Below are 21,464 nucleotides of genomic sequence, written 5' to 3'. Positions count from 1 at the left end.
AGCCTAGGTTAACTGTTACATCGGGTCCCACAGCTTTTACTGCCATTGTATCAGTTCGGTGGGGGAACTGATTAATTCTTCTATTGATGACATCATGAACAATTCCTCAGTTCCAGGGGGTGGGGGGAGCGATAAAAAACCTTAGTATTGAAATTATTGGGGATCTCTTCTCTCGAATTTATCTTCCAGAAATGGAGAATTCCTCTAATTTGATAAAATCTTTCAAACTGAAACTTTAATGTACTTAATACATATTTCAAAATTACTTCATGTCGGAAACACTGTTAAAGTGTAATAACTCTAATTATGAAAGATTTACATCACCACAAGCATCTGGAGATGCACACAGGTGTTATTAATCTATTAGTTGGAAGGCTAAGTAGCTGGCATTATGATAGTACTCTGTGTACAGGACTATTTTTTAAGCCCACCATTTGCAATTGATTACATGGACCATCTGTAACTGTCTGTGAATCATGTTAGGAGTTACCCCACTGACATTTATCGAACATTTGTCATGTAGCAAAATGTCTTGTATAGAAAAGTTGACACATAATGGCTTTCAGGTTTCACTAAATCAACTTTAGATACCAGGCTGTAAGTACAACCCATTGATATGTAGTCTCCAGAAAAATACGGTTTATGATTCGATTAGGGAATACAGCCTCACCCCGAGCCCTCCGCGCGTAGAGCAAAAGGTCTTTTGTGACCAGAGAGGTGACTTTGCTCCACCGTTTGTTCCCGTGGAACTCTCGAGTGGCGTCAAAAGTGGCGAGGAAAGAAAATGTGGGACATACAGCTAAAGATGACGTGGGAGCAGCGGGTCGCGATCGTTCGGGCGGCTGGGGATTTGCTTACGGGGAAGACGCGAAATCTCTGTTAAGCCTGTGGTTCACCGAGGAGTGAACCATTCTCACTCCACGCGAACGCGCCACCTGTCAGACCACAGGAGGCGCTGGGGATGGAGAGGGCGGCGGGGAAGAAGGTGCCCCGGGTCCCGGCAAAAAAAAAAAAAAAAAAAGGCTGTGAGCCAGCGAGCGGGTCTCGGCTCTCGAAGCGCTCTGGTCGGAGTGACAAAGCAGTGGGGTTAGGGGAAGGAGTGCGAGCTAGATCCGGAGGCCACCACACGCAGACCCCGGGATCAGACTGGGAGACCGCGGGCGCCACCGCGTGCCCCTCCCCTGAGCCAGCCTCTCAGCTCCTCCTCCCAGACACGTGACCACAGCCGGCGGGTCTCCTCGCTCCCGCAGCGTAGCTCGCTCTGTTTCTTCCCTCCCGCCGCCGTGCCCTTCGTCTCCTCAGTTCCCATCCCTCCGCCCTCCCCCCACCTCCTTCCCCACGCCCCAATAGCGGCTGGAGCTGAGGAGTGCCCGCCCCTCTGCCCTATTCTTCGCTTGTTCATTGGCTGAGGCTTCAAGGACGCGTCCCGAGGGCGGGTGGCAGCCATTGGTGGGATGAGCAATCCGAGTTCCCGGATGAGGGAACATTCAGCAGTATAAAGGGAGCGGGGAAGGCGGGAGACAGCGCAGTTTGAATCGCGGTGCGACGAAGGAGTAGGCGGTGGGATCTCGCTGGCTGGCTGACTAGTCCTTTCTCTGCCTTGCTTGTTTGAGCTTCAGCAGAATTCGAAATGGTAAACTTCGCGGAGGCGCTCGGAGACTTCGCGGGTTTTTGCCGATGGGAGAAAAACCCGTTACACACGGGAGATGGGGGTGAAGTGGCGACGGTTGGGAACGCGCGGAGACAGGATTTGGAAGAGCGGGGGGAGGTGTTTTGTCGGCGGCGAGCGGAGCAGCCTCCGATCTCGCGGCGGGCGGCGACGGTTGGGTGGCGCGCGCAGCGCCGCTGGGGGCCGGCGGGCGGACGGAGGCGCGCGGCCGCGGCGGGCGCGCTGCGGGGGGCGGGCGGGCGGGGTCGCCCTTGCGGCGCGCGGCTGGCCGGAGACCCCGGCTGGGCACGGGGCCGCGCTCGCGCCCGGGCCGCGCCGCGGTGGGGGAGGGGCGCGCCGCCCTGGTAATCCTATATTCCCCATTCCTCCTTCGCTCGCGGGCGTGTGCGCGCCGCAGGCTGGCGGTAAGGCTGGGAAGGACTCCGGAAAGGCCAAGACAAAGGCGGTTTCCCGCTCACAGAGAGCCGGCTTGCAGGTCAGTGGTGGTTCGTGCAGTCTGGGAATTGTGGCGTTTTTCTTTCCACCGCTTTTCGTGTTTATCATCGCTCTAGATGGGCGTTTCGTCCTTGCGTGGGTGATGCGGTGTCGCGACTTGGTTTGCCGATACGATAAATATCGGAGGGGGGGCGATCACGTGTGTCGATGCTGGGGCGCGTTGCTGCACCAGCGTATATGCTCCTTGGTTTGGCGCGCGTGTGATATTACCATCTTTGACTCTAACATCTTTGTGCATTTATGTTTGTGTGCTTAAAATTAAGTTCCCGGTGGGCCGTATTCATCGACACCTGAAATCTAGGACGACCAGTCATGGACGTGTGGGCGCGACTGCCGCTGTGTACAGCGCAGCCATCCTGGAGTATCTCACCGCAGAGGTAAATGGGTGTACGCCTATAATCTGGAAAAGGTTTTGGGGGGGTTGGGGGGAGGCGGCGAGAGGGAAGGAGGAAAGTGATGCAAGAAAAACTCCCAGGCCCTAAACGCGGCTAGAAGCTTCTGAGAACGCTAGAGGGGGCTGGTGTTCATTAAGGAATCCTTTTGAGCTTGGTTGAGTTTGCTGATCTTGGAAATAAAATTGCGTGCCCCCTTTTGCATGTGTTGCCATTCAGGTAGTAGGGGAAGACATCATTTGGTAGACTTACCTTCATGAAGATTTGATTCTACTCTCTGGGCTTCCGCTTTAAGGAAAGTTGGAAGGAGATTGATTAGAATCTGCCTTGTAGGTACTTGAATTGGCAGGAAATGCATCAAAAGACTTGAAGGTAAAGCGTATTACCCCTCGTCACTTGCAACTTGCTATTCGTGGAGATGAAGAATTGGACTCTCTCATCAAGGCTACAATTGCTGGTGGTGGTATGTAAACACTAAAATTTTATTCCTTCGTAGAAAAAACTTTGTAGCTCGTTATTTTTTAGTACAGAAGAACCCATATTTTTATGGATCTTAAGTGTGGTTGCATTATGAAATTTGATTTGTGTATGTAACTTAGTGAATATTTACATACTTGAGCTTTGCATTTAAAGACCTTTTCCAAGCTGAACATTAAACTGACTTAGTTTTATGTTTTATGTGATGTTTATATATATTAAAAAGTAGTATTAATCGCTGTTCCTCTCCTAGGTGTCATTCCACACATCCACAAATCTCTGATTGGGAAGAAAGGACAACAGAAGACTGTTTAAAGGATGCCTGGATTCCTTATTATCTCAGGACTCTAAATACTCTTAACAGCTGTCCAGTGTTGGTGATTCCAGTGGACTGTATCTCTGTGAAAAACACAATTTTGCCTTTTTGTAATTCTATTTGAGCAAGTTGGAAGTTTAATTAGCTTTCCAACCAACCAAATTTCTGCATTCGAGTCTTAACCATATTTAAGTGTTACTGTGGCTTCAAAGAAGCTATTGATTCTGAAGTAGTGGGTTTTGATTGAGTTGACTGTTTTTAAAAAACTGTTTGGATTTTAATTGTGATGCAGAAGTTATAGTAACAAACATTTGGTTTTGTACAGACATTATTTCCACTCCAGTGGATAAGCTCAATAAAGGTCATATCCCAAACTTTGTGTTTTAAATTTGCTTGATTGTAATGGGAATTCCTTTCTTTTGAGTAGGGATCTCATACAGCAGTTAACATAAGCCTATTTATTCTCTTGAAATGAACTTGGTACAACCAAGTCAGCAGACCCAAGTGTAATTTTTTTTAATGTTATGTAATGAGCTATTAAAAATTTTAAAACGTTGGCAGGAGCTGCAGTGGGGCAAGTTGCTGTTTCTTAGGCTAAGCTTGGCCATCTCGGTTTGTCGGTGGTGTCTGCTCTGTGTGATCGCATCACACTGGTGGGCTATTGCCTTGGTGGATTTGGGGAGGAAGAGGGCATTATAGCTACCTCCACAGCTTCCTCCCCAAATCGGCTCGCCTCCGCCCGCTATATTAGACTTTGGAGATAATAGATTTTCATGTGCTATGGTGTTTTGAAGTTTACTTGAACTAAATTTATCAGTTAACATCTTGGTGGGGGGCTTCATGCTCTTCCCATTTTCCAGAAGAGTGTCAGTATTTATTTGCAAGTCCTGAGTTACATATGTATATTTGCATGCTGACAATAGCTTGATTGAACATGGTTAAAAAATGAGTATTTTTTGGTTGGGTCGAGTGGACCATTTTGACACTTGATTTGTGAAGTTCCTGTCCTAATCTGTTAAATTTGGATGACATTACCAAGCAATAAGTGGTCCCTTTCGCCCCACCAAGGAGACTCAACATGACATTAAAGATCACGAGGAAATGCTATGAAAATGGGGGAAAGGAAAAATCCAACAAGTCATTTTCTGTGGTGGAATATATTTAAAGGGGGTGCCTTCTTGTTTTGGTCATAAAGGATTTGGATTAGGGCTTTTCACCGGAATAATTTGCAAACTGCAAATAAAGTGTTAATATCTTGTGGAGGTACCGAGAAGCAATTTAATGCAATAGGAGTCAGGAAAATGGTGTGTAGCTGAAATTAAAAGGAAATAAAACAATACCGTAGTTAGGGTATAAAAGGATACTGTGGTTAGGTCAAACGGCGCTCTAATGAGCTGAACACCTGTGCCGGAAGCACTTCCTAGGGACTGACAGCGCGGTACTCACCTGACCGAAACCTTCCAAGGCTGAAGGGGCCTAGAAGCGGCCCTTTGATCCCTGGGATTTTTCCCGTAAACCAGCGGCCCCAGCCCCCATCCGTAGCTCCGGCCGCCCGGAAGGCGGGCTCCCGCCTGCGCTGGCCGCGTTGGGAGGTCAGGGGGCACGGCGCTGCGAAGGCGGGAGGCCCGGTCCCCGCCTCGACGGAATCCCCCGGCGGGCAGCCGGGCTGGTATCGCCCGCCTACTCCCCCCTCACCCTCCCCCCCCGTCTCCGGCGTTGGTCGGCTCCGAGCGTGTCGGCGCCGCGCACTGACAGCCGAGCCGGCTCCGACTCCCAGGCCCGGGAGCTCGGTCCAGGGGCCCGGAGGGATGAGGCTCGCGCCGTAGGGGCCCGCGGGGGGCGGGGAGGCCGCCGTGAGGAGGCGGAGCTGTGAGCCCGCCAGTCCGCCCGGGCCGCCGCCGCCGCCACGGTGCCCTGCTCTCCTCCCCGCTCGCCACCGCACGCCCCCCCCCGGGTCGGCTCGCCTCCGCCGCGGCCGGGCGTCCGTTTCCCCACCCCCACCCCCTCCGTAGCTGCGCTACCGGAGGAAACGGAAGAAAGCGCGAGCCATGGAGGGGAACCGGGATGAGGCGGAGAAATGTGTGGAGATCGCCCGGGAGGCCCTCAACGCCGGCAACCGTGAGAAGGCCCAGCGCTTCCTGCAAAAGGCGGAGAAGCTCTACCCACTGCCCTCGGCCCGCGGTGAGGCCCTCAGTGCCCCTTCCCTTCCTGCCGGGTCCCCAGACCGCCGCGTAGTCCGCCCCCGCCCCCACCGTCGCCCCTCCGGGAACCGGCGGCACCCCCGGCCTGCCAGACCCTGCCGCAGGGCCCCGGGAGGAACATCCCGACACACCCCCGCCCCGGCCCCGACTGCCCCGGCCTGGGCCTGGGGTGGGCTGCCCGAGATTCCCTCTGCACTAGCTTGCCTTCCAGATGCCGGCTCTCAGCTGACAGACGAGTGCTGCCGGTGCTCGGGTCCGTTTTGTAAAGGTCTAGCTGTCATTCTGCCAGGAGATTCCTCTGAGCCCGTCTTACCTGAGAGGGGCTTTATAAATGGCTGTTCGGTTGTGTGGCCCCCTCCCACCGCATCTTAATCCTCAAATAAGGCCTAGGCCCCTAAGGAAGTGAGAGGAATGGGGGACTCTGGTGGCCCCTGTACAGGTCTCCGTTCCACCACCTCTGGGCTAGAACCCTATTCCCAGAGCAAACATTTCGAATACCTGAGATGACATTGCTTTTCCCCGTTAGAGCTTTTTTGTTTTTTTGTTTTGTTTGTTTTGTTTTGTTTTATTGGTTGGTTGTTTTTTTAGAAGAGAGGAGCACAAATTTGGCAAGAATGATAGTCAGCAATGATTTCCTGAATAGTATCTGACTGATACTATTTGATAACACCATAATTATGGATAAATCAGGCAAATCACTAAGGAATACCAGACTGGACTGACTTATTGCCCTGTTCAGGTCCTGCTCTGTAGGCTTTAAAGTAATAATAATAGCCAGCATTTACTGAGCACTTTAGTGCCGGGCCTTGTGCCTAGTGTTTTGTATAAAATATTTCATTTACTCCTCAGAACAGTCCTCTGTAGAGATGGAATTTGTTTAACCGGGTTTACCCATGTGTAAACATTTTTTGATGAATGAGTGAATCAGTGAGTGAATGAATAAAAATATTTCACCGAAGATCAGAGTAATTAGTACCAAAGTCAGAGTAGTACTTGAGCTTTCCAGCTCCAAAGAGCCTTTAACCATCATGCTCTATTATCTTGCCATTAGAATACTGTTTCACTGGAGGTTCAAGGTATTTCTAGGTTAAGAAAATTAATGATAAGTTAATAAGAACGTGAGGCTGTTTTATTGTTTTCTCAATTTTTTTATATTGTTGAACCCCTTGTATTCTTTGTTTTCTCTGTCATTTTTGTTACACTGCTGTTGAATACTGTACCAGAGAGGACAGGAAAAGGAAGTGAAAGGAAAGAAAGGAGTTAATATTTTTTTAAAATGTGGCACAAATATGTAACAAAATTTACCAAATCATTTTTAAGCATTTGTTTCAGTAGTATTAACCATTTTTAGATCTCTGGAATTTTTCCTCTTCTAGAGCTGAAATTCTATACCAACAAAGCAACTCCCCATTTTCCCTGCCTGCCAGCTTTGGCAACACTGTTCTTTATTTTTTAAATTCTACTACTTTAAATATGATCTGTAAGTGAAATCATACAGTGTTTGTCCTTTTTGACTGGTTTATTTCACTTAGCATAATGTCCATGAAGTACATGTTGTAGCATGCGATATGATTTTCTTTTTTAAGGCTATATAATATTTCATTTTGCGTGCGCACGCGCGCACACACACCCCAACATTTTCATTCATCTGCCAGTAGACATTAAGGTTGTTTTTATATTGTGGCTATTGTGAATAATGCTGCTGTGAACGTGGGTGTGCAAGTATCACATTGCAAGTTTCTTCTGCTTTCAGTTCTTTGAGATACATACCCAGAAATGGGATTGCTGGATCATATTGGCAGTTCTATTTTTAAATATTTGAGGAACTACTGTACTGTTTTCCAAACCAGTTGCACCATTTTACATTCCCGCCAATAGTGTGCACAAGAGTTAGTTTTTTCACATCTCCTCACCAAAAGTTTTTTAGATGTTTAACGGACTAGGCCACCCAGGCACCCTTACCCATTTTTAATTGGATTATTTGTTTTGTGGTTGAGTTGTAGGAGTCCTTTATATATTTTGAATATAAAGCCCTTATCAGATATATGATTTGCACATTTTTTCACCCATTCTGTAGGAAGTCTTTCATTCTGCTGGTTGTGTCCTTGATGTACAGAAGTTGTTAAGCTTCATGTAGTTTCATTTGTCTGCTTTTAAGCCTGTGTTTTTGGTGTTATATTTGAGAAACCATTGTGCAGAGTTAAAATTTGCATACTGTATGAATACATGATTTCATTTTAGCCATTATCTAGTACTAGAGGGACAGTTTTAACAGATGAAATACTTTGGCTTTTGAATCCTATCTTCTCCACTTTCTAGCTGTAACCTTAATCTTGGGCATAACCTCTGTAGCCTTTGGTTCTTTCATCTGCAAAATGGGGCTGTAATGTACTGATATCATGGGGCTATTGTAAGAGTTAAAGGACTTAATACATGCAATGCGTTTAACAGTAAGCACTCAGTTTTGGGGGTATCATTTCTATTTAACAAATGTGAGGCTCTGAGAAGCTTTAAACTTGTGGTTTGTTATTCTTATATAAACAATTTGTTGTTTTTGTTGTTTGCTTAATGATTCATTGAGAAATTTTATTCTTTCAGTGTTTTTTTTCTTCCTTTCTTTCTTTCTTTCTTTCTTTTAAGATTTTATTTATTTATTTAACAGACAGAGATCACAAGTAGGCAGAGAGGCAGGCAGACGGAGAGAGAGGTAGAAGCAGGCTCCCTGAAGCGGGGCTCGATCCCAGGCCGCCAGGATCATGACCTGAGCCAAAGGCAGAGGCTTTAACCCACTGAGCCACCCAGGCGCCCCTCAGTGGTTTTTTTCTTAACTAAGCTCTATGCCCAACATAGCTTGAACTCACAACCCTGAGATCAAGAGTCCTGTGCTTATGAACTGAACCAGCCAGGCATCCCTATCATATAAACAATTTGAATCAGTCTGCTAAAGGATACTGTAAGATATCAAAGCACAATACAGTTGTTGCTCTTAAAGACATGAACATAGAAAAAAATTAAGAAAAATAACTGAAAATTAATAGTACAATGTCTTGCAAAGACAGTTCTGTGATTACCAAGTAAAGTGGTAGGGTACAGTTGTGGTGTGGTCAGAAAATCTTAGTTCAGATGGAGACTTTGCCTCTAACAGTTTTATAACCAGGGACAAGTTACTTAACATCTCTAAGTCATTTTTTGTGTGAGTTGTGAAGGGTGAAATGTTATGTGTGAAATGAAGATTTTATCACAGGGCTGAGGTGAGCATTAGCTGAAATAAAGTTATGCTCAAATGCTTAGCAAAGTGCATTTTACACAGAATGTTCTCAGAAGATGTTTAATGGAATAATTTAAGGATTTAGGGGAGGGAAAGATCTAGAACATTTGTTTAAGTCCTAAGAAAATATTTAGTGTAGAAAGAAATTGAAGCTATTGGTTAAAATGAAATTTTAAAATTTTATCGCTAAATTTCTCCTATTCTTCTCCTATTCTGAAACTCTCCTATTCTTCTAGATTACTTCCAAATTCTTATAACTCAGGGTTTTGACTGAAGGTTCCTATGGATGTATTTTCCTACTAAGATAGGCAAAAGAAGACATTGCTTATTGACTTTCATTATTCTTAATCGGTGAATGGGAAAACGTGAGAGTAAATTCTAACCAAACTCAAGAATTTTTATCTTCTTTACATTTTATTTTTGCCAGGTGAGCATTTGGATTGATAAAACACTTTAAAAAGTTGGCAAGAGTTTTCCTTAGGGAAAACCTTGGTCTTAAAATGGATTAGGACATTATTGCTTTCTATGTTTTTAGTTGAGGATATTATTTTATGGATCATTTCAGTGGACTTCTAAGAGAACTGAATTTTACAAATATTCAAATATTTTCATACTAGGAGTTTGGTTTATGTTCAAAAGGATTGATATGTATGACTAGCTACTATATATTCTGGAAAAATAATGTCAGCAAGCAGAAAAGTAAACTACATTTTATTTTCTTAAACTGTATATTTATTGAATTATTGATATGTTTTGGACTTTCACAGAGGGATACAATCTCACTGTTTTAATGCTTTACATTGCTATTTACTTAGTATTAACTTTACTGTTTCATACTCATTGGGGCCAATTAGTATAGATATTTTCGTTGTTTGGTTTTTTTTTTTTTTTTTTTGAAGAAAAGCATTTTGATTGTTTTCAAGAATTCTTAGTAACTTGAACTAAATTGTGGCCTACAACTTCAAAAAAGGCCATCCTGTGTCTACTTTAATGAATGGATAACTCATGTGTAATTTGCAGCATCCGTCTGCACAATAGCACTTAAAATAGTCCTCTATTTTTTTCCCTCATATGGGAGATATATGTATAGAATTTTCCTTTTTTTTAATTAAGTTATTTCAAAATTTAAATCTAATAAAAAATTTAGAGTTCTATCCCTCTTTTGCCTCACTTCAAATAGTAAATTAAAGCTTTTCAAACTGTCATTACACATCTGGAGTATTAGCTAACCTAGTCCTTTTAAGGCAATTCGATTTTCTTTCTATTTCTGACTTAATTAAAATTTAGTGACGAGTACAAATTATACATTCAGAACAGTTACTTAGATAATATTGAGTTAAGTGTTATAAAATGATCTCCAAATTTCAGCTAATAGCCAAACTGTTTCAGACATTATAGTTAAAGAAAGAAGACTGAATTTGGTTTTGAACCTTAATTTAATAGTTGTGTGACCTTGCATATGTAACTATTTTTTGGAGCTTCAATTTTCTCATCTCTAAAATGGGGATACCTTTATTCAACACACATTTACTGAATCCACACTTCTTTGTGGTTATCCCGGGAGTCAGTGAACAGTAAGACAAAGTTCTTGTCCTTCTAGAGCTTACATTCTATAGAAATGAAGTATGACATATCTGCTAGACATAATAATGACTTCATTCCTGTGATTCTCCTTTCCTTTCTTGAAACTTAGTTATCTCATCTATAATTTTCACAAGACTATTATAAGAGTTTTGTATTAAGTGCTGTAAGAATGTCATGCATTATTACTAAGCCAAAAGTATTTGGGTGTACTGCCTTTGGGTCAACAGTATAATATTTATTTTCTGTCATTTTTAGATACCTGTTTGAGCACAAAATAATTGCTTTAAGTTAGGATTTTTCTCCATTTAGATTCAACTACTCATTCCATGCTTAGTTAACATGTGGTTCTCCCTCTTTTGCTGCATTCATCCTAGATTAAAAAGTCTTGCCATCACAAACCATTTTAGTCTTAATTATCCTTTTTACTCCCCTGGTATCTGACAGTATTTGCTTTGGCATATATAAGCTTGTATTTTCTGAAATGACACCTGTTTATATAACTTTATTCCCTTCAATAAAGATGATTTGCTAAATAATTAAATGAAAATCTTATAGCTATGTGGCTTAACATGCTAATATATTCACAAATGAAGCTTTTCAATAATCAGGTAAGTATGCAAATGTATATGTAAAAATTGTCACTAGCAAAATGTGGAAAGAGTATAAGTGTTCATCAGTGAGAATTGTTAAATAAATTACATTGCATTCAGATACTATGCACCTATTAAAAATAATAATGTGCCTCAATAATTCTCCATCCACTGATTCCCTCACCCTGCTCATTGGCCATAAATCCCCAGCTGTCTTTGCTGAATTTGAAGTTAAGCCTGATTACTCCCCTATTGCAGTAGTCCTGAATAATAAATAAATAAATAGTGACATGGACCGATATTTTGCTAAAAACTTAAATGCATGATGTTTTATGAATTAAATAAAGCTATCAACACATATAGATTATTCTAATTTTGTTTAAGCATACATAAAAAACTCGACAGTTAACTAGAGTAACTAAAGTCAAATATACCAAAGTGGTGAGTGATTTTCTTGTGTGGGATTTATAAGTGATTTTTACTTTGTTGTGTCTTTTTTAATGAGCTGAGAAACATTACTTTTGTAATTGCACAAATAAAAGCTGTTTCTGGTTTGTGAAGAGGAGGAAAACATCCATTTGTTTTTCAAATTATGCATCCTATTTTAGTTTAGCTAATAGGGGACATTCTATCTAACAGGTGTGCAATAGAAACAAGAAATAAAGACAGACCTTGGCTCTTCACTTTTGGATGATTCATATAAACATTTTTAATATTGTATTTACTTTTTCATTAGTCCCTAATATGGAGTATTCTTTTTTTTTTTAAGATTTTATTTATTTATTTGACAGAGAGAAAGAGACATCAAAAGAGGAGATTAGGCTGGGGAAGTGGAAGGAGAGAGAAGCAGGCTTCCCACAGAGCAGGGAGCCCAGTGTAGGGCTTGATCCCAGGCCACTGGGATCATGACCTGAGCCTAAGGCAGACACTTAATGACTGAGCCACCCAGGTGCCCCAATATGGAGTATTTTTAAATTAAATGTAGATTCTGTCAAAATCCCCAAAGCAAAGCAATAGGTGTGGAAAGTGAAGGCATAAAATGATACTGTGTAATTTTAAAAACCAAAGATAAATGTAGTCTGGTTTATAAGTACTATATTCGCCCTATTAATGTTTGTAATACTGCACATTATTTGCAAATGAGATCTCATGGTAGCTAATACAGAAAAATCCAATGTGTTCTAAATTCTGGCAGTATTTGAACTGAATCATATTACCTTCTCAGGGATTGGTTCCAGAAATTGTTAATAAAGAAAGCCTTGCTGATTCCATTTTTAAGATGACAAAACTGGATATTGAGACCCAGAGGTAATGGAACTTGTCCAAATTTTCACTCTTTGGAGTCAAAGAGTATTTGGTGTGAGTATATGTACACATGTAGCCATTGTTAAGCAGAGCCCCTATGCATGAAATTGTAGACAAATTTTCACTATCATAAAAATGTTGAAAATATAAAACAACAGTGATCCTGCTTCAGCAATAGTCAGCATCTAGCTATTAACCTGGAAGATGTCCAAAACAAACACTGGAGGAGTATTTTTGTGCTGAGAATGAAAGGGAATGCACAGATAACTTCTAAATTGCATGCATAGGGATTTTGTGTCTACCTGTAAATACTAAACGCACAAAACCATTTTCATATCTGGTTCCACAAGTTTTTAAAAAATTCTTCATTTATTAGCTGAACTACTTCTATAAAGAGATAGTTCCCCTTTCCTGTCTTTGGGTTATATAGTAGTACAGTTCATACAGGAAAGACAAGTGCTTGGTTGCTTTTATCAGTTTTCAAGAAAAGGAGTTTGTTCCCTGTTTTTCTACAAAAGCAACTAATTAGTATAATTGACCCTTGAACAACATGGGTTTGAACTGTGTGGATCCACTAATCAGATTTTTTTTTTCTAAATACAGTACAGTTCTATAAGTGTGTTTTTCTTATAATTTTCTTAGTAACATTTTTTCTCTTATTTTATTGTAAGACTATAGTATATAATACATATGATAGACAATATATGTGTTAATCAAGTATTTATGTCATTGTTAAGCTTCCTTCCAGTCAGTAAGTAGTAGGCTATTAGTAATTACGCTTTTACTGAGCCAAAAGTTATATGGGTATTTTTAATTGTATGTGGATTGGTGCCCCTAACTGCTGGGTTGTTCAGGGTCAACTGTTATTATTTTTGGGGTCTTTGGCCAGTATGGAGCCCCTTTACATTTAGCTCCTAAGTACACACAGAGTCCCAATAATCTTAAATAGTTAACCTCCTGTTTGGTGTAACAGAATGTTTCAGGCTCCTCTTGTACATATTCTGTGATAGATCTGGAATCAGTCATATCTACAGTAAGTTTCTATTAATAGAAAATGGTGTTTCAACATTGCAGTCTGGCAGTAAGGATGCTGTAGCTACTAGATTGTTCATTATTTATGGGCTTTTTTAGTGTACAGACTAGGAAATAACTTTTTTCTTCTGAATCTAAAATAGTTTATGAGTTTATACTTTTACTTCTCATTCATATTAAGCACTTTGGGGTGTTAAATTTCTCTAGTTTATATTTCTTTTTTTTCCTAGTTTGTATTTCTGTTTCCTTCCTTCCACAGTAGTAATGCTGGTTCTCAAGGCCATAGTAAATGATAGAATATGTCATGATTATTTTTTTGCTTTCTGCCGTACCATATACTTACATCATAGTTTCAGAGTATTTTTAAATTAAATGCAGATTCTGTCAAAATCCCCAAAGCAAAGCAATAGATTAAACAGGAATCCATGCAACTAATACCACTCCCCTAATGCATTTATTGAAAAGTTAAAATTTTTGGCATATACTCTCCCCATTTGCCCTCCCCATTTCAAGTTTTTTATTTAATTTGAAATAATTTAAAATTTCTATAAAAGTCACAAGAAAAGTATAGACTTCCCTTGTGTATCTAACTCAGGCTTTTTCTATTTGATAAAATTTTACTATATTTGCTTTATCATGCCCTTCCTCTGTCCTTTCTTGCTGTCTCCCCTGTCCTATGCATACATGCACAATTTGTTCTTATTATATTTTTTCCTGAACCAGTTAAGAGTAAGTTGTAGACAAGAGGTCCTGTTAGCCCTCAATAATTCAGTATATATTTCCTAAGACAGGGACACTCTTACATAACCACAGTATAACTGTTAAATTAATGAAACTAATGCATGTACCTCATTTAAATTCTGTCCATCTTCCCAATTATGTCTTTGATAGCAAAAAAGACACACTGCATTTATTTGACATGTTTTATTCTCCAGGTAGCATCTTATCTCTTTTCTCCTTTGACCTTTGGTGGGTACAGGCCAGTTATTTTGTAAAATTTCCCTCAATTTGGGTTTGACATTTCTTCATATGAGTTTTTGGCAGGAATACATAAGAAGTGATGTTGTTTTCTTAGTATAGAATATCAGGAGTGATATGGTCTTTATTGATTGATGCTTATTTTGATCATTTGTTTGAGTTGCTTGTTGTCAGGTTTCTCCATTCTGAACTTACTTTGTTTCCCCTTTGTAATATTTTATGGGGAAATACTTGAAACTGTATAAATGTCCTGTTCCCCAACAAACTTTACCCAACTCCTTTTAGAGTTCATCAATAATTCTTTTATGAATACATTTCTAATGGTTGTCAAATGGTGGTTTTCTAATTCTGTAATTCCTTCTACTATTTAGTAGTTGCATTCAACTTTATTAGTTTGGATTCATGGATTCCTGTTTAATCTATTACTAGCATTTTTTTAAAAAGATTTATTTATTTGAGAGAGAGTGAGCATGTGGGTGAGTGGAAGGAGGGGTTGAGGGAGAGGGAGAGAATCTCAAGTAGACTCCCCACTGACCATGGAGCCGATATGGGGCTCAGTCTCATGACTCATGAAATCATGACCTGAGCGAAAACCAAGAGTCAGACACGCAACCAGCTGAGCCACCCAGGTACCCCTATTGCTATCACTTTTAATTTTGTTGCTCATATTGCCTCAAATTTAGTCAGGAGTCCCTTCCAGCTGACTCCTTTGTCTTTTTTTTTTTTTTTTAAGATTTTATTTATTTATTTGACAGAGAGAGAGAGAGAGAACACAAACAGGGGGAGCAGCTGGAAGAAGGAGAAGCAGGCTCCTGCAGAGCAGGAAGCCCACCGTGGAGCACGATCCCAGGACTCCGGGATCGGGACCTGAGCCAAAGGCAGGCACTTAACCAACTGAGCCACTCAGGCACCCCTCCTTTGTCTTTTTGACTTATCTTCATCACTCTTTGAGCTTCCTTCCTTTCTGGCACAAAAAGATTTTCAGGTTCACTATTTTATTGTCCTGGGAATCAGCTATTTCTCCAAGGAGTTCCTATTTTTTTCAGTGATCAATGGTCCTTGGAAACTAAGATACACACACTAGGTAGGCTTCTTGCTATAGGATTGTCATTGCCTTTGGGCCGTCTCAGTCATTGGAGCTAAGAAATATATGTACGTGTGAATGTATGTTTTTATTTGTATGTGTATGTATTTCTGCGTGTTACATGTGTTTGTTTATGGACATACACACATTTATAGTAATTTAATCTTTATCAATTTTGATATCTGTGCAACACTCACAAACCTCCACCAGAGTTCATTCTAGCCTTCTGTTTCCATATTTGTAATGCCATTCTCAGCCGTGTTGTTGGCTATAACTCCCCTTTTGGTTCCAATAAGCTTCCTTCATTCAAACGTCAGCTGCAAAAGGGAGAGAAGGAAAGGGAAGAGAAGACCAATAATTTGTTTTTTCAAGTAAAAGACAAGCAATGGAATACTATGCAGCCATCAAAAGAAACGAAATATTGCCATTTGCGACAACATGGTTGGAACTAGAGCATATCATGCTTAGCGAAATAAGTCAAGCGGAGAAAGACAACTATCATATGATCTCCCTGATATGAGGAAGTGGTGATGCAACATGGGGGCTTAAGTGGGTAGGAGAAGAATTAATGAAACAAGATGGGATTGGGAGGGAGACAAACCAGAAGTGACTCTTAATCTCACAAAACAAACTGAGGGTTGCTGGGGGGAGGGGTGTTGGGAGAAGGGGGGTGGGGTTATGGACATTGGGGAGGGTATGTGCTTTGGTGAGTGCTGTGAAGTGTGTAAACCTAGCAATTCACAGACCTGTACCCCTGGAGATAAAAATATATGTTTATAAAAATAAAAAATTAAAAAAAAAAACAGATAACCTAAAAAAAAAAAAAGACAGGCCAGAGGAAGCTCATCATTTTAAAAATATTTAAATCTGTTTACAGTGTCAGAGCATATTGTTATTATATACTATATGCTCTTTCTTTTGTCATTTAGTCTTATCTCTGTAGGTCACTATACATTTAGTTCTCACCATCAGTTCGTATATCAATGTTATTTTTAATTATTTTGGATTCTTAAAGCTTTTTCTCTAGTAGATTTCTAGGAAGGGCTTATGGAAACTATGCTCCTAAGTTCTGGAATGCTGAAAACTGTTCATTTAGGGCTTAGTGCTTGACGTTAATTGGTGCGTACAAAATACTTGGCGGAAATTTTCTTTGCTTGGATATCTAAATATGTTATTCCATTGTTTTCTGCAAATACTACTTACAAGCAGAGTTTGATGACAATCTAATCTTCTTTCACTTATAAATTGTTTTGTCTTTTTGCCTAGATGCTCGGTTAATTTTACTGGACTATATTTTGGTGTTGGTTATTTTGTGTCAGTATTCTTAGGTATGTGATTTGCCCCTTCACTATATGATTTTAGATGTTTTTATCAGAAAAGTTTTCTCCAGTTATTGTTTTATTGGTTTTATTCACTTATTTTTCTTTTTTAGGACTCCTGTTATATGTATGTTGGGTAGTCTATTTTCAGTATTTGCCATTTCTTTTTCTCATTTTTTGTCTTTTTCATTTTTTTAATTTAAAAATTTTTCCTCCTTTTAATATTCTCTTTTGCTTACACAAAATTATCTGTAGTTTATTAATTCCTTATTTCATCTAGTTTAGTCTTCTTTTTTGAATTTGTTTTTCTTTTATTTCTTATTGTTTCTTGAGCTTTATCATCTAAGCTCTAAATGAATAATTCTAGGGTTTTTTCCAGTTCAAATTTATGGTATACTTTCATATTATGTATAATTTTTTAAAGTCTTTTCAACTTGTTTTGAAGTAGTTACTTATAACATTTACCCGTTTTGTTTGCAGTATGTAAGTCTTTGTGGTATGTAATCATTGTCTTCAGAGATTTATTTTATTCCTATTCACTCTTTTTCTCACAATAACTTTGTATCAGATATCAGTTCTACCATTTTCTTTTACTAATTTTTTATACTCATTTTTATGTAACGTTAATTAGCCTTTCTAAATACTTAGAGATCCTTCTCCAGTTTTGGGGTAATGTTTGAAAATATGTCACCTTGCTATGTAAGTTCTCTCTCTTTTCTCCTTCCTCACTTAATCTGGAGTTTATTTCTTCTACCCCTGTCCTATTCAGTTTGGGTCCTGTTTGTGTGGCTTTGTTCTGGATGGGAGTTTTTAGTGTTTATAGTGCCTGGAGTTTCTATCCCCTTGAGAGTTTATTGTGGACCCTGTCACTCACTTGCTATGGTAATGAGCAAAACGCACTCTTTTTTTTTACATACTTTTCTCAGTTTTTCCTGTTATGTTGTAATATAGAAAATCCCTGTTGGTTATTTTGGAGTTCTTTTGTTCTGTGGACCAGCAAATGCCCTGTTACTGTGCTCTACTTCTTCCCACACAGGTGATAAAACCCACATAGATCTCATAACTATTAGTTCATCCATACCTTCTGGTATTGGGGATTTTGTGCATGGGGTTTGAATTTTACTATCTAATTGCCAAGATTTTATAAGGCAATTAGCAGAGATTTAAAATTTTAGTTGCTGTGTCACATCCTTCTTCCCAGAATTCTTCAACAAAATTTGTGAGGATTTTGTAACCTCTAGACCATGTTGTCTTCTGCTCTCAGGGTTAACATTATGAGGGCATTAAATACAAATTAAACTATAGTTAAAAATTAACTATATAACATATATTATCTTATTAATAACTAATAGGTTGTGGTCTAAGAGCCTTTCTGTGTCATCTGCAACTAGATATTATAAAAACAATTTCTTATGTCTTTGGTGACCTCTTGAATGCATTAGCTAGATGGTAGAAAGAAATATACACACATACTTATATACGTATACACATATATAAACTTTTATTATGATATAAATAATAAACAACTATATGTTTACAAATTTGCCAGCACTGCTAAGATCTTTAATATATATACAAATATGTGTGTGTGTGCGCGCGCACGCGTGTGTGTATGTGTGTATATATATAAAACAGCCTTATTGAGATTCAGTTCACATATGTATAATTCATTCATTTAAAGTACACCATTCAGGGGCACCTGGGTGGCTCGGTCGTTAAGCATCTGCCTTTGGCCAGGTTATGTTCCCAGGGTCCTGGGATCGAGCCCCACATTGGGCTCTTTGCTCAGCGGGAAGCCTGCTTCTCTTTCTTCCACTCCCCCTGCTTGTATTCCTTCTCTTGCTCTCTCTCTCTCTCTCTCTCTCTGTCAAACAAATAAATCAGATCTTAAAAAATAAATAAAGTATACCATTCATTGGGTTTTAGTACATTCACAGTTGTGCAACCATGGCAGCAAACAATTTTAGAACATTTTCTTCACCTCAAAAAGAACCCTATACTCATTAGCAGTTAATCCTCATTTGTCCCAAATTCCTCCTTTTCCTCCCCACTAGCCCTGGCAAGGACTAATAATACTTTCTTCTCTCTACATTTGCTTGCTTTATACATTTCATATTAATAGAATCATACAATATTTGTGACTCTTTTTTTTTTTTAAAGATTTTATTTATTTATTTGACAGAGAGAGATCACAAGTAGGCAGAGAGGCAGACAGAGAAAGAGGGGGAAGCAGGCTCCCCCGTGAGCAGAGAGCCCGATGTGGGGCTCGATCCCAGGACCCTGAGATCATGACCTGAGCCGAAGGCAGAGGCTTAACCCACTGAGCCACCCAGGCGCCCTTCTTTTTTTTTTTTTTACTGAGCATGTTTTCAAATTCATTTATGCTGTAGCATATATCAGTACTTCATTTTTTCCCCAAAGATTTTATTTATTTCAGAAAAAGAGAATGTGTACAAGTGGGGGAGGGGTAGAGAGCGAATCAGACTCCTCGCTGAGCAGGGTGTCCAATGCAGGGCTTGATCCCAGGACCCTGGGATCATGACTTGAGCCAAAGGCAGACACTTAACTGAACCACCCAGGCATGCCCTTTCACCCAAATCTGTATTGAAATTCTAGTTAGTTAATACACAATGCAATATTGGTTTTAAGAATGGAATTTGGTGGTTCAACACTTAATGTAACACCTAGTGCTTATAACAAGTGCCCTCCTTAATACGCATCACCCATCTAGCCATCACCCCACCCATCACCCATCACCCTACCCACCTACCTCCTACCTCCATCAACCCTCCGTTTGTTCTCTATCATTAAGAGTCTTTTATGGATTGTTTCCCTCTCTTTCTTTTTTTCCTTCCCCTCCCATATGTTCTTGGGTTTTGTTTCTTAAATTCTATGTATAAGTGAAATCATATGGTATTTATCTTTCTCTGACTTATTTCACTAGCAGAATACACTCTTACTCCATGTTGCACCATGTTGTTGCATATGGCAAGATTTCATTCTTTTTGATGGCTGAGTAATATTCCAGTGTGTGTGTGTGTGTGTGTGTGTGTGTGTGTGTGTGTGTATACACACCACATCTTCTTTATCATTCATCAGTTGATGGACATTTGGGCTCTTACCATATTTTGGCTATTGTTGATAATGCTGCTATAAATATAAACATCAGGGTGTATATATCACTTTGAATCTGTATTTTTGTATCATTTGGGTAAATACCTAATAGTGTAATTGCTAGACTGTAGTGTTTCTATTTTTAACTTTTTGAGGAACCTCCAAACTGTTTTCCAGAATGGCTGCACCAGTTTGCATTCCTATCAAGAGTGCAAAATGGTTCCCCTTTCTCTGCATCCTTAACAACACCTGTTGTTTCTTGTGTTGTTGATTTTAGCCATTCTGAGAGGTATGAGGTGGTATCTCATCATGGTTTTGATTTTTATTTCCCTGATGATGAGTGAAGCTGAGTATCTTTTCATGTGTCTGTTAGCCATTTGTATATCTTCTTTGGAAAAAATGTCTTCTTTAAAAGGTTTCTTTGGATAAATGTCTATTCATGTCTTCTTCCCATTTCTTAACTGGATTATCTGTCTTTTGGTTGTTGAGTTGACAAGTTTTTTATAGATTTGGGATACTAACCCTTTATCAGATAGGTTGTTTGCAAATATCTACTCCTGTTCCATAGGCTGCCTTTTAGTTTTTGTTGATTGTTTCCTTAGTACTTCCTTTCTTTTTATTGTTGATAATATTCCATTGTATGGACATATCACATTTTATCTGTTCATCAACTGATGAACATTTGGATTCTTTCCATTGTTTTTCTAGTATGAACAATGCTGCTATGAACATTTGTTAACCAGTTTTTGTGTAGATGTGTGTTTTTATTTTTCTTAGGTATATGTCTTTTTCAGATGTATGATTTCTTAAATATGTTCTCTCTTTCTATGGATTGTCTTTTTACTTTATTGGTAATATTCTTGGAGGGGACAGAGTTTTTAATTTTGGTGAGGTCTAGTTTCTTTATTTTTCTTTGTCACCTGTACTTTTATCTAAAAATGTTTTGCCTGACTCAAGGTCACAAAGGTATATTCCTATATTTTCTTCTAGGAAGAAAATTTTTCTTTACTTCTGTGTTTTCTTCATACACACACTTAGATGTGTAATATGGTTTTTTGTTATTGTGGTTGTTGTTGCTCTTTTTGGTATATCGTGTGACAAAGGGATCTATCTTCATTTTTGTTCGATTTAATTTTCATTTCTATTACGATTATTTCTTTGGTATACAAATTGTCTTAATTTTGTTCTAACCCATTTGTGATCTTTCAACTTAAGTTTTTAAATTGATTTTTTACTTAAATGCATTGTGCTCATATGATTGTGGAATATATGACTACTTAGAAATTCAAAGAGAATAACATTATGGTCTAGCTATAATGTAGTCAGTGTTTTTATTCCTTGTGTGTCTGTAAAGAATGAATATTCACCCGTTGTTAGGTATAATGTTATATCTCTTAGATCAAGCTTGATAAATTAGACATTTATATCTTTTGTATCCTAGTGATTTTTTTCATCGACCCAGTGTTAGTTAATAACTGACATTGAATTGTGATAAATTGTGTTCAATTGAAATGTGCTAAAATCTTCTACCACCAAGGTGGGTTTCTGTTTCTTCTTTTAGTTCTTTTTTTTTTTATATTTAAGTTTTTCTTAAACATTTTTTAAAAGATTTTATTTATTTATTTGAGAGAGAGAGAGAG

General features: G+C 39.5%; 2 protein-coding genes across 6 annotated transcripts in view; both read left to right on the top strand.

Annotated features, from left to right (window-relative positions):
* The first annotated feature begins 1,476 nt into the window (after window positions 1-1,476).
* On the top strand, window positions 1,477-3,723 carry LOC106005408 (histone H2A.Z). Its single transcript, XM_045067050.1, has 5 exons — window positions 1,477-1,633; window positions 2,067-2,144; window positions 2,428-2,541; window positions 2,890-3,019; window positions 3,287-3,723. The coding sequence occupies exons 1-5, from the start codon at window positions 1,631-1,633 to the stop codon at window positions 3,346-3,348; spliced, it is 387 nt and encodes a 128-aa protein (XP_044922985.1). The 5' UTR covers window positions 1,477-1,630; the 3' UTR covers window positions 3,349-3,723.
* Window positions 3,724-4,790: 1,067 nt separating this feature from the next.
* Window positions 4,791-21,464, top strand: part of DNAJB14 (DnaJ heat shock protein family (Hsp40) member B14) — a 51,481-nt gene continuing 34,807 nt past the window's right edge. The window contains exons 1-2 of one of the 5 annotated variants that reach the window (XM_045067048.1): window positions 5,421-5,530; window positions 12,218-12,300. Coding sequence is in view for 3 of the 5 variants with exons in the window: in XM_013054052.2 (XP_012909506.1) it covers window positions 5,398-5,530 (133 nt within the window). In the remaining 2 variants the exon portion in view is untranslated. Of the gene's footprint in view, window positions 5,531-12,217; window positions 12,301-16,334; window positions 16,720-21,464 lie in introns of those variants that run through there. The other 4 variants (XM_013054052.2, XM_045067047.1, XM_004748175.3 and 1 more) reach the window with 4 other exon arrangements.

Source organism: Mustela putorius, unplaced genomic scaffold (genome assembly GCF_011764305.1).
Source record: "Mustela putorius furo isolate JIRA1106 unplaced genomic scaffold, ASM1176430v1.1 tig00003871_pilon_pilon_pilon, whole genome shotgun sequence".
In the NCBI taxonomy this organism is placed as follows: domain Eukaryota; kingdom Metazoa; phylum Chordata; class Mammalia; order Carnivora; family Mustelidae; genus Mustela; species Mustela putorius.
Note: the sequence above shows the minus strand (reverse complement) of the source record. Positions and strands in the feature narration are given on the sequence as shown.